General features: G+C 41.4%; 1 protein-coding gene across 22 annotated transcripts in view; it reads left to right on the top strand.

Moving 5' to 3' along the window:
- Positions 1–13,626, top strand: part of LOC111572933 (protocadherin alpha-C2-like) — a 189,585-nt gene that overhangs the window by 100,175 nt on the left and 75,784 nt on the right. Inside the window, exon 1 of one of the 22 annotated variants that reach the window (XM_055016485.1) lies at positions 522–2,670. The exons of 18 other annotated variants lie outside the window; for them this stretch is intronic. In XM_055016485.1, coding sequence (XP_054872460.1) covers positions 613–2,670 — 2,058 coding nt within the window. In that variant the 5' untranslated portion in view covers positions 522–612. Of the gene's footprint in view, positions 1–521; positions 2,671–3,655; positions 6,180–7,139; positions 9,664–10,987; positions 13,500–13,626 lie in introns of those variants that run through there. 3 more of the 22 variants (XM_035951251.2, XM_055016476.1, XM_055016477.1) reach the window with 3 other exon arrangements.

The raw sequence follows: 13,626 nt of genomic DNA, 5'->3' as shown, positions 1-13,626 counted from the left end.
TAGCATTAGTGTCATTTCAGTAAAGCCTGTAAGTGTAGATATTTAAAATGACCAGAAGGCGACAGTGTAGACCATGACATGTCGACTTATGCTGTCTTTATCGCCCCTCCCAGAGACGTCTGACACAGCTTTGTAACAAAGAGTAAACCGAGTAGGTACATTGCAACAGCGGTCTTTGTAGCCCCGACTGAAAGGAAAGAAAATCGGTTATTTATATGCTGTCCGTCGGGAGTGTTTCATCGGCGCTTTCAGATGTGAATACATGCTGTGTTTACGATGGAAGGAACGATGTCTTTACTAAGTAGAAAATGCTCTGTCTGGATATATTTCATGCTTCTGATACTGGATTGTTGCTGGGATAAAGCGTCTGGGCAGCTCTCTTATTCCGTCTCAGAGGAGGTTAACTCGGGAACATTTGTGGGAAATGTCGCTAAGGATTTACACTTAAACGTACAGGATTTGGAGCCCCGTATGTTCAGAATTGTTGCTGGATCGAAGAGAAAATATTTCGAGGTAAATACGAAGACTGGTGTTCTCTACGTGAATGAGAGAATAGACAGAGAGGAGCTCTGCGCGAAAGCTGTGAAGTGTACTGTAAATGTCGAGGCTGTGATGAACGAACCTCTAAAGCTGTACCGTATAGAAATCAGTATTCTTGATGTTAACGATAATTTTCCGTATTTCATTGCAAAATCACAAAGTATAGACATTGCAGAAAGCACATTACCCGGGATAAGATTTCCCCTGCTGCAAGCCTACGATGCAGATGTAGGAAGAAACGGCATAAACACATACAAGCTCAGCACTAATGAACATTTCTCATTAGCAGTAAGCAAGTCAGGGGAGAGTATTTCTACTGAGTTAGTGTTACAGAAAGCGTTAGATAGAGAGAAGGAGCCTCTGATTACGCTTACTTTAACAGCATTAGATGATGGAAGTCCGCCGAAGTCTGGAACATCAGAGATTATTATTAATGTTTTAGACATCAATGATAATACGCCAGTGTTTGCGAAATCCTTGTACAAAACTCGTGTATTTGAAAATGTGCCGATAGGTACCACACTACTGACTTTAAACGCTACAGACGCAGACGAAGGAACAAACAAAGAAATCATATACACACTGAGCACAAAAGAGCAGGACCACGTACTGCAGATTTTTAAAATCGACCCAAATACAGGCACACTGACAGTAGAAGGAAATGTGGATTTTGAGGAACACTCAGCGTTTGAGATTCGTGCACAGGCCAGTGACAAAGGCCAGCCTCCAATGTCTGCTCATTGTAAAGTGCTGGTGGAAGTATTGGACCTGAACGACAACCCTCCTGAGATAACCGTGACGTCACTACTGAACACAGTGAAGGAGGATGCTAAAGCAGGCACAGCTATTGCACTTGTTTCGGTGCTGGACAAAGATGGCGGTAAGAATGGTGAAGTGCACTGTGCCATAGAGGACAATGCTCCCTTTAAATTGGAAACCAACTATAAAAATTATTACTCACTGGTAGTTGATGGTCCTCTAGACCGCGAAAGCATCTCTGATTATAATGTTACCATTAGAGCGAGCGATGGAGGCAACCCCTCCCTCTCCAGCACCAGTATTATTACTATTCACGTTTCTGATGTCAATGACAACCCACCTCACTTCTCATCGCCATATATTAATATTTATGTAAAAGAGAACAGCAAAGTCGGAGAAGTTCTGAGAACAGTATCTGCACAGGATGCTGATATTGACCAAAATGGTCAGATGAGCTATTCGTTTTTAAAAAATAACAGTAATTCACTGCCACTCTCTACAATGGTAAACATCAACTCAGTGACTGGAGATATAATCAGTCTGCAGTCTTTCAACTGTGAAGAGTTAAAAACGTTCCAGTTCAAAGTTCAGGCAACAGACTCTGGTCTTCCTCCACTCAGCAGCAACGTGACTGTGAATGTTTTTATTCTGGATGAAAATGATAATAATCCAACAATTCTCGCTCCCTATTCTGAACACGGCTCTGTCAACAGTGAGAGCATCCCATATTCTGCTGAAGCAGGATATTTTGTGGCAAAGATCAGAGCTGTAGACGCAGACTCTGGATATAATGCGCTGTTGTCTTATCACCTGTCTGAGCCAAAAGGAACCAACCTGTTCAGAATCGGAACCAGCACCGGAGAAATCAGGACTAAGAGGAGGATGAGTGACAATGACCTCAAAACTCACCCCTTGGTGGTGCTGGTCTCTGATAACGGAGAACCCTCCCTGTCAGCTACTGTGTCTATTGAGGTGGTGGTTGTTGAAAGCACCGCTGACATCCACACTCAGTTCAGACACGTGCCCATAAAGGAGGACACTTTCTCTGATTTGAACCTCTATCTGCTCATCGCCATTGTGTCGGTGTCAGTCATCTTTCTGCTCAGCCTCATCAGTCTCATAGCTGTCAGATGCCACAGGACAGACGGCTCTTTCAGCAGGTACAGCGCCCCAATGATCACCACCCACCCTGATGGGAGCTGGTCTTACTCCAAAGCTACTCAGCAGTATGACGTGTGTTTCAGCTCAGACACACTGAAGAGTGACGTAGTGGTTTTCCCCGCACCGTTTCCACCTGTAGATGCCGAACTGATCAGTATTAACGGAGGAGACACTTTCACCAGAACTCAGACTTTACCCAACAAAGAGAAGGTAAGGAAATAACTTTAAACGACATTGTCCATTTTAGAAACTTATTTTAATGGGCTTTGTACTTCAACAGACACGAAAAATAACTTAGAGCTCCCGTTTGAGTCAATTTTTATATCAAGTCAGCAAGTATGAGTTAAACTGCGTATTTGGCGATGGTTTGGTCACTTCAATGATATCCTATTCGTTATAATGTGCCGGTCATTGTCTGTATGGCTGAATACGTCTGAATGTATATTTCTTGCAAATATCAGAATGTATGTACCACGTTTGATACACATACGCACATCTTATGAAATATTATGTTTCTGACACATGTCAGCAGTGGTCTTTAAAGTAGATTGAATCTTCACAGTCAGTTGATTCAGCAGGTCTTTTAGGAAGGAAAGGATTTACCCGAATCCAGATTTTCATCAAGAAAAGACTTGACCTGTGGCAAAGCTGGCATATTATTGCAGTATGCCAGTAAGGAGTGCAATTTAAAGTTTTTCTCGAATCGTCTTTCAAAGGTGTATGTTTGACATTCAATGGGAACTGATAACACTAACTTTTATTTGAATTCGAAGCATTGTTTTAATGAATATCGAATTCAGATTATTTTTTATTTTTTTGGATTGAATATTACTGGTGCTGAATAAACGTTAATTTACAGAAAAAAAAAACAACACAATTATGAATGAGCATTGTCCTTTGTTTTTTTCGTTAACTTGTAAGTTAGTTTGGAGAAGAGCCAGACGTGCTAAAAACAATTATAATTGGTTATTGTGGTATATGCAGGTTCACAATCCTATTATTTTCTTGCAAAATATTTCAGAGTCCGGCAATGTCAGTGTATTTGTAATGTTGTGTTGGATGCAGGATGAAGTTCTCTCAAATGTCCACATGGGGACATTGTAGACCATCACATTAATTCTTCCTCGTCGGAGGATCGCGGCTCCTCCCAGATTCAGATGATGATGTTTCTCAGGCGTTTGAAACAAAGAGACGTAGAGGGTAAAGGAGAAGGACCTGGCAACGATTGCGGTGCAGCACTTTAAATTAGTGTCGTTCATTTTCTGATCGGGCTTCGATTCTTGATTTTGGGACGATACTGAAAAGATTTCTCTATGCGATTTTCCTGAATGTTTGGAAGTATGAATGTGTCGGGCAGATCGAGCTCTGTGTGGATATATTTCTTGTTCGTGCTGCTGGATTGTTATCGGGAAGCGGTGCTTGGACAGCTCTCTTATTCCGTCTCAGAGGAGGTAAATCTGGGGACTGTTGTCGGAAATATCGCTAAAGATCTGAACATTAATGTCCAGGATTTGAAATCTCGCATGTTTCAGATCGTTGCTGGATCAAAGAGGAAATATTTCGAGGTAAATCTAAAGACTGGTGCTCTCTACGTTAATGAGAGAATAGACCGAGAGGAGCTCTGTGGTGATGAACAAAAATGTTCACTTAGTGTAGAAGCGGTTATTAATAATCCATTGAAACTGTACCGGATTGAAATTACAATATTAGACGTGAATGATAATTCCCCGTCATTTGTCAGCACGTCACAGGTAATCGACATTAATGAGAACACAGCGGCAGGAGCTAAATTTCCCCTGCAACCTGCTGACGATGCAGACGTTGGAAAAAATACTGTAAATACCTACAAGCTGAGTCAAAATGAACATTTCTCTCTCGAGACACTGAACGGAGAGACTGTCACGCCGGAATTGGTGCTTCAGAAAGTCTTAGACAGAGAAAAACAGCCTGTGATTCGACTCACACTGATTGCTATTGATGGAGGAACACCTGCTAAATCAGGCACTATGGCTATAACGGTAAATGTGTTAGACATAAATGATAATGCTCCTGTATTCAGTCAAACTCTGTACAAAGCCAGTGTGTACGAGAATGCAAAGACTGGAACATCAATAATAACATTAAATGCTACCGATTTAGACGAAGGCCAAAATGGACAAGTGTTATATTCATTCAGCAAAGTAGGTCGAGGGAAACAGACGGATCTGTTTGCTATTGATGAAAAAACTGGGACTGTAACTAATAAAAAGATGATCGACTTTGAAGAGAATAATGCTTTTGAGATCCGAATACAAGCCAGTGATGGAGCTTTCCCGCCAATGATCTCACATGCCAAACTATTGATTGAAGTTTTAGACGTCAATGACAACGCTCCGGAAATTTCAGTCACATCACTGTTGAACTCTGTGAAAGAGGATGCGTCCATTGGCACCGCCATCGCTCTTGTTTCAGTATTTGATAAAGATGGAGGTAAAAATGGGATGGTGAACTGTAAAATCTCCAATAATGTCCCCTTTAAATTAGAGACTAATTACAAGAATTACTATTCACTGGTCGTGGATGGTCCTCTTGACAGAGAAACTTCATCTCAATACAATATCAGCATCACTGCTACTGATGAAGGAAGCCCACCTCTGTCCAGCACGAACGTTATTAATGTACACGTCTCTGACGTAAATGATAACAAGCCTCTATTTACAGAAAGTGCAATCAATGTCTATGTGAAAGAAAACAGTCCAGTAGGAGCAGTTATCAAAACTGTTTCAGCAGATGATGCTGACATTGATCAAAATGGTCAGGTGAGCTATTCGTTTTTACAGAATAACGGTGACTCACTACCACTCTCTACAATGGTAAACATCAACTCAGAGACTGGAGATATAATCAGTCTGCAGTCGTTTAACTATGAGGAGTTAAAAATATTCCAGTTCAAAGTTCAGGCCACAGATTCTGGTGTTCCTCCACTCAACAGCAACGTGACTGTCAATGTTTTAATTCTAGATGAAAATGATAATAATCCAACAATTCTTGCACCCTACTCTGAGCACGGCTCCATCAACAGTGAGAGCATCCCATATTCTGCTGAAGCAGGATATTTTGTGGCAAAGATCAGGGCTGTAGACGCAGACTCGGGATATAATGCACTGTTGTCTTATCACCTGTCTGAGCTAAAAGGCAACAACCTGTTCAGAATCGGAACCAGCACGGGAGAAATCAGGACTAAGAGGAGGATGAGTGACAATGACCTCAAAACTCACCCCTTGGTGGTGCTGGTCTCTGATAACGGAGAACCCTCCCTGTCAGCTACTGTGTCTATTGAGGTGGTGGTTGTTGAAAGCACCGCTGACATCCAGACTCAGTTCAGACCTGTGCCCATAAAGGAGGACAGTTTCTCTGATTTGAACCTCTATCTGCTCATCGCCATTGTGTCGGTGTCTGTGATCTTTCTGCTCAGCCTCATCAGTCTAATAGCTGTCAGATGCCACAGGACAGACGGCAGTTTCAGCAGGTACAGCGCCCCAATGATCACCACCCACCCTGATGGGAGCTGGTCTTACTCCAAATCTACTCAGCAGTATGACGTGTGTTTCAGCTCAGACACGCTCAAGAGTGACGTAGTGGTTTTCCCTGCACCGTTCGCACCTGTAGATGCCGAACTGATCAGTATTAACGGAGGAGACACTTTTACCAGAACTCAGACTTTACCCAACAAAGAGAAGGTGAGTCTATTTCGTCTTTTATGCTTCTATAATGGCTTCTGATTCATGACGCATTTCCTACATAGCGCTTAATCATCTTGCCTTCCATTAGAAAACAAAAGAAAAAAAAACGCTTACACACATATGAGGAGTCTTCTTTAATGCTCTTTCTTAGATTTATTACTGGTATGAAGTGTAAGTTGAGTAGAGTGACAAACTGTGACGCACTGCGATTTTGCAGTGCACGTCACTATCCATGGTGCTGAATTTACTAAACTGAATGTGTGCTTCTTGCAAATGTTCTGGGATGTGCTTACGACGCTTGGTGCACTGATGCATGTTTCTTTCAATGCTGAAGACTTTGAAAGAGCTCATCAGTGGTCTTCAGGTAGATTCAATATTTACCGTCAGTTGTGAGTAGTTTTTTTACGAGGACATGGACCTATCTCGACTCACATATTAATCAAGAAAATAGTAGGGCAGTGAGAAATTAGTCATATTACTGCACAATGTCCGTAATTTGCTGAATGTAATGAAGTTTCATTAAAGGGTTTGGTGGCATCTAAGTGAAAATAAGCAAAATAAGTTTGCCACTGGAATGGAAGTGATTAAACTTTTTTTTGGCATAGTTTAATTTTGAATATATGTTCAGCTTTTTTTTTCAGAATTCAAAACTGTTAATATAGAAAAACGGCAATTGGTTGGTCCTTTGGATTCTACTTACTACTTATTTCTACGAATGAAAAGGAAATTGTCGCACAAACGTCGGGATCACACACACCATTTGAAGATGTCTAAATATTTCAGGGACCATCTATGTCAGCGTATTTGTTATGTTTGATACTGAATGTAGTTCCCGCAAATGTCCACACAGGGACATTGTAGACCATTACATTTATTCTTCCTCGTCGGAGGATCGCGACTCCTCCCAGATTCAGAGGATGACGATTTTTCTCAGACGCTTGAGACAAAGAGACAGAGATAGTGAAGGAGAAAGACCTGGCAACGTTTGTTGTGGCATATAAACACCGATTTCGTGGATTTTACGATTGGGCTTCGTGCTTCACTTTTTGACGATACTGAAAAAAAAAAATCTCAATGTAATTTCTTTGTATTTTTTGGAATAATGAATGTGTCGGGCAGATCGAGCTCTGTGTGGATATATTTCTTATTCGTGCTGCTGGATTGTTATCGGGAAGCGGTGCTTGGACAGCTCTCATATTCTGTCTCAGAGGAGGTAAATCAGGGGACTGTTGTCGGAAATATCGCTAAAGATCTGAACATTAATGTCCAGGATTTGGAATCTCGCATGTTTCAGATCGTTGCTGGATCAAAGAGGAAATATTTCGAGGTAAATCTAAAGACTGGTGCTCTCTACGTTAATGAGAGAATAGATCGAGAGGAGCTCTGCGGTGATGAGTTAAAATGTTCAGTTAGTGTAGAAGCAGTTATTAATAATCCACTGAAACTGTACCGGATTGAAATTACAATATTAGATGTGAATGATAATGCACCTTCATTTCTAAGTACGTTGCAGATATTGAACATCACAGAGATCACCGCAGCAGGGGCGAAATTCCCTCTGCATCCAGCTCATGATGCAGACGTTGGTAGGAACGCTGTAAATACCTACAAGCTTAGTCAAAATGAACATTTCTCCCTCGAGACACACAAGGGAGAGAGAATAACGCCAGAATTGGTGCTTCAAAAAGTTTTAGACAGAGAAAAACGGTCTGTAGTTCGACTCACACTGACTGCGATTGATGGAGGAACACCTGCTAAATCAGGCAGTATGACGATCATAGTCAATGTGTTGGACATTAATGATAACGCTCCTACATTTAGTCAAAAGCTATACAAAGCCAGTGTGTATGAAAATGCAAAGATTGGAACATCAATAATAACATTAAATGCTACTGATTTAGATGCAGGTCAAAATGGACAGGTGTTATATTCATTCAGTGAAGTGGGTCGAGGGAAAAAAACGGATTTGTTTGGCATCGATGAAAAAACTGGGACTGTGACAAATAAGAAAAATATCGATTTTGAAGAGAATAACGCTTTTGAGATCCGAGTACAAGCCAGTGATGGAGCTGCTTCTCCTCTCACGTCACATGCCAAACTATTGATTGAAGTTTTAGACGTCAATGACAACGCTCCGGAAATTTCAGTCACATCACTGTTGAACTCTGTGAAAGAGGATGCGTCCATTGGCACCGCCATCGCTCTTGTTTCAGTATCTGATAAAGATGGAGGTAAAAATTGGATGGTGAACTGTAAAATCTCCAATAATGTCCCCTTTAAATTAGAGACTAATTACAAGAATTACTATTCGTTGGTCGTGGATGGTCCTCTTGACAGAGAGACTTCTTCTCAATACAATATCAGTATCACTGCTATTGATGAAGGAAGCCCACCTCTGTCCACCACGAGCGTTATTAATGTACACGTCTCTGATGTAAATGATAACAAACCTCTATTTACTGAAAGTGTCATCAATGTCTGTGTGAAAGAAAACAGTCCAGTAGGAGCAGTTATCAAAACTGTTTCAGCAGATGATGCTGACATTGATCAAAATGGTCAGTTGAGCTATTCGTTTTTACAGAATAACAGTGACTCACTGCCACTCTCTACAATGGTAAACATCAACTCAGAGAACGGAGATATAATCAGTCTGCAGTCGTTTAACTATGAGGAGTTAAAAACCTTCCAGTTCAAAGTTCAGGCCACAGACTCTGGTCTTCCTCCACTCAGCAGCAACGTGACTGTCAACGTTTTAATCCTGGACGAGAACGACAACAGTCCCGCGATACTTGCACCATATTCTGAGCACGGCTCTGTCAACAGTGAGAGCATCCCATATTCTGCTGAAGCAGGATATTTTGTGGCAAAGATCAGGGCTGTAGACGCAGACTCTGGATACAATGCGCTGCTGTCTTATCACCTGACTGAGCCAAAAGGAAACAACCTGTTCAGGATCGGAACCAGCACCGGAGAAATCAGAACTAAGAGGAGGATGAGTGACAATGACCTCAAAACTCACCCCTTGGTGGTGCTGGTCTCTGATAACGGAGAACCCTCCCTGTCAGCTACTGTGTCTATTGAGGTGGTGGTTGTTGAAAGCACCGCTGACATCCAGACTCAGTTCAGACATGTGCCGATAAAGGAGGACAGTTTCTCTGATTTGAACCTCTATCTACTCATCGCCATTGTGTCGGTGTCAGTCATCTTTCTGCTCAGCCTCATCAGTCTCATAGCTGTCAGATGCCACAGGACAGACGGCTCTTTCAGCAGGTACAGCGCCCCAATGATCACCACCCACCCTGACGGGAGCTGGTCTTACTCCAAATCTACTCAGCAGTATGACGTGTGTTTCAGCTCAGACACACTGAAGAGTGATGTAGTGGTTTTCCCTGCACCGTTTCCACCTGTAGATGCTGAACTGATCAGTATTAACGGAGGAGACACTTTTACACGGACTCAGACTTTACCCAACAAAGAGAAGGTAAGAAACTGTGTCCAGCAGTTTGTATAATTTCACTCTCGACAACTGACAAATGCAGCGTTTTCCCTTTCTTGTGTGTGCTGTTAATTGAATTGCAATTTTCCAGACTTTATTTTAAAATGTGGTTTGTGGCTTTGGGTATGTGTTGACATGTACAGTTGCACACGAGCCAGAAAATGACATAATCTTAAGTTCATAAGCCTCGCATATTATTATTATTTTTTCTACATTAAAAAGATGTATGCGGTTTTCCGCGGTGTTGAAATAAGTGCAGCGTATTGTGTGTGGTCTCGGGGGTGCAAAGAGGGGAGTTTGTTTGCCCATAATAGGGGGGAAAATGTGTTTCCCATCGGTATAGATTTCATGAAATTTATTTTTAATTGCTAATTAATGACAGAACTCAAACTTTACCCAACAAAGATAAGATAAGAAAACAGTTAAAATATGTTCTCACTGCTGCACCTTTTCATGTGGTCAAAGGATCGTGACACGACGCATGTGTATTTTGGTTATTTCGTATTGCCATGTAAATAGCAATGCTTCTTCGCATGGACTTCTGAATCATGACTACAGAAACGTCAAGAAAAGGTAATCAGGATTCTTAGGCTTGTTGGTCGATATTATGGACTGTATTCGGCTGTGAATGTGTAGCCCGTTGTCTTTGTTACTGTTGACTGCCGATCTAATTCTAATGCGAGGATTGCTATGTGTGCTGAATACAACTTTAGCAATGTATCTTTTTCTTCCAACTCGAAAACAAACCGCGTTCAAATGCAGTATTGATAAAAATGGTGTACCATATCCAATAACTACTTAATCTATTACAGATATCATAGTGTGTCCTGAAGAAAACATGTTGGATTTATTGGTTGCACTACCATTTTTAATCAGAAAAAAATTTACATTTGCTTGTTCACCAAAACCCTGTGATCAAAGACATTTGCTGACTTTTCCGTTAGTTTCAAAAAGAACTCATAACGTTACATAAAACCAAGTTTAATAATGTGACATCGAACAGTCCATGTGATAAATATAATTTGTTAATAACAGTTTTTTTTTTGTTTGATTTGTTTTGATGTTTTTTTTTTTTTTTTTTACCTTCAGATCTGGAATTCTTCATTTTTTTCTATGTAATGCGGATAATGTATAGATATATCCCATTCAAATGTTGTTATAGTCGAAAGACGTAGTTATGAAAAATGTCCACATGAGGACACTGCAGACCATCACATCTGAACGATCTGTTTGGTAACTTGGGACTCCTCCCAGATTGAGCGGATGATGCATCTGTGGGCTTTGTTACAAAGAGAGGTCGGACGACAAAGAGCGGTTGTCTTGCTGGCTGCAAACATGTCGAAATATTTCCTTGGAATAATTCCTCACTGATCTTGGATTTCGTACTTGCTGTGACATATTATCCGTTTTTGCACAAATGCGCAATCTCCACGTATGTAATCATGAATTTACTGGATAGACCGAGCTCTGTGTGGATATATTTCTTGTTCATGCTGCTGGATTGTTACTGGGAAACGGTCTCTGGGCAGCTCTCTTATTCCGTCTCAGAGGAGGCCAACGTCGGGACTGTTGTCGGGAATATTGCTAAAGATCTGAACATCAATGTCCAGGATTTCGGATCTCGCATGTTTCAGATCGTTGCTGGATCAAAGAGAAAATATTTCGAGGTAAATCTAAAGACTGGTGATCTCTACGTTAATGAGAGAATAGATCGAGAGGAGCTCTGCGGTAATGATCCCAAATGTTCAGTTAGTGTTGAAGCAGTTATTAATAATCCATTGAAACTGTACCGGATTGAAATTACAGTATTAGATGTAAATGATAATTCCCCTTTATTTCTCAGCACGTCCCAGACAATTAACATCACGGAAAACGCAGCAACAGGAGCGAAATTTCTATTGAAACAAGCTTCCGATGCAGACGTTGGAAGAAATTCTGTAAATACCTACAAACTGAGTCAAAATGAACATTTCTCTCTCGCTACACACAAAGGAGAGAGCATAACGGTCGAACTGGTGCTTCAGAAAGTTCTAGACAGAGAAAAACAGTCTGTGATTAGACTCACACTGACTGCCATTGATGGAGGAATACCTGCTAAATCAGGCACTATGGCCATTATAATAAACGTGTTAGATATTAACGATAATCCTCCTATTTTCAGTCAAACTCTGTACAAAGCCAGTGTGTATGAGAATGTTAAAATTGGAACATCGATAATAACATTAAATGCTACCGATTTAGATGGAGGTCAGAACGGACAAATATCTTATGCATTTATGGAAATAAACCGGGGGAAGCAAACTGATCTCTTTGCTATAGACGAAAAAACAGGGACTGTAACAAATAAGAAAAATATCGACTTTGAAGAGAATAACGCTTTTGAAATTCGAGTCCAATCCAGTGATGGAGCTTCCTCACCAATGACCTCACATGCCAAATTACTGATTGAAGTTTTAGACGTCAATGACAATGCTCCGGAAATTTCAGTCACATCACTGTTGAACTCTGTGAAAGAGGATGCATCCATTGGCACCGCCATCGCTCTTGTTTCAGTATCTGATAAAGATGGAGGTAAAAATGGGATGGTGAACTGTAAAATCTCCAATAATGTCCCCTTTAAATTAGAGACTAATTACAAGAATTACTATTCATTGGTCGTGGATGGTCCTCTTGACAGAGAGACTTCTTCTCAATACAATATCAGTATCAGTGCTATTGATGAGGGAAGCCCACCTCTGTCCAGTACAAGCGTTATTAATGTACACGTCTCTGATGTAAATGATAACAAACCTCTATTTACTGAAAGTGTAATCAATGTCTGTGTGAAAGAAAACAGTCCAGTAGGGGCAGTTATCAAAACTGTTTCAGCAGATGATGCTGACATTGATCAAAATGGTCAGTTGAGCTATTCGTTTTTACAGAATAACAGTAACTCACTGCCACTCTCTACAATGGTAAACATCAACTCAGAGAACGGAGATATAATCAGTCTGCAGTCTTTCAACTATGAGGAGTTAAAAAACTTCCAGTTCAAAGTTCAGGCCACAGACTCTGGTCTTCCTCCACTCAGCAGCAACGTGACTGTAAATGTTTTAATCCTGGACGAGAACGACAACAGTCCCGCGATACTTGCACCATATTCTGAGCACGGCTCTGTCAACAGTGAGAGCATCCCATATTCTGCTGAAGCAGGATATTTTGTGGCAAAGATCAGGGCTGTAGATGCAGACTCTGGATACAATGCATTGCTGTCTTATCACCTGACTGAGCCAAAAGGAAACAACCTGTTCAGGATCGGAACCAGCACCGGAGAAATCAGAACTAAGAGGAGAATGAGTGACAGTGACCTCAAAACTCACCCCTTGGTGGTGCTGGTCTCTGATAACGGAGAACCCTCCCTGTCAGCTACTGTGTCTATTGAGGTGGTGGTTGTTGAAAGCACCGCTGACATCCAGACTCAGTTCAGACATGTGCCCATAAAGGAGGACACTTTCTCTGATTTGAACCTCTATCTGCTCATCGCCATTGTGTCGGTGTCAGTGATCTTTCTGCTCAGCCTCATCAGTCTAATAGCTGTCAGATGCCACAGGACAGACGGCAATTTCAGCAGATACAGCGCCCCAATGATCACCACCCACCCTGACGGGAGCTGGTCTTACTCCAAATCTACTCAGCAGTATGACGTGTGTTTCAGCTCAGACACACTCAAGAGCGACGTAGTGGTTTTCCCCGCACCGTTCCCGCCTGTAGATGCTGAACTGATCAGTATTAATGGAGGAGATACTTTTACCAGAACTCAGACTTTACCCAACAAAGAGCAGGTAAGAGAACAGCTAGAATAAGTCCTCACTGCTGCACTTTTTCATGTGGTGAAAGGGTCGTGACATGAGACGGTTTGTTAATGTTATTTCTTTATGTCACGTTGCTATCAAAATCCATGGCATAGCA

The sequence above is a fragment of the Amphiprion ocellaris genome, chromosome 13 (genome assembly GCF_022539595.1).
Source record: "Amphiprion ocellaris isolate individual 3 ecotype Okinawa chromosome 13, ASM2253959v1, whole genome shotgun sequence".
Taxonomy (NCBI): Eukaryota; Metazoa; Chordata; class Actinopteri; family Pomacentridae; genus Amphiprion; species Amphiprion ocellaris.
The sequence above is the reverse complement of the archived record's forward strand: the minus strand, read 5'-3'. Positions and strand labels throughout refer to the sequence as shown.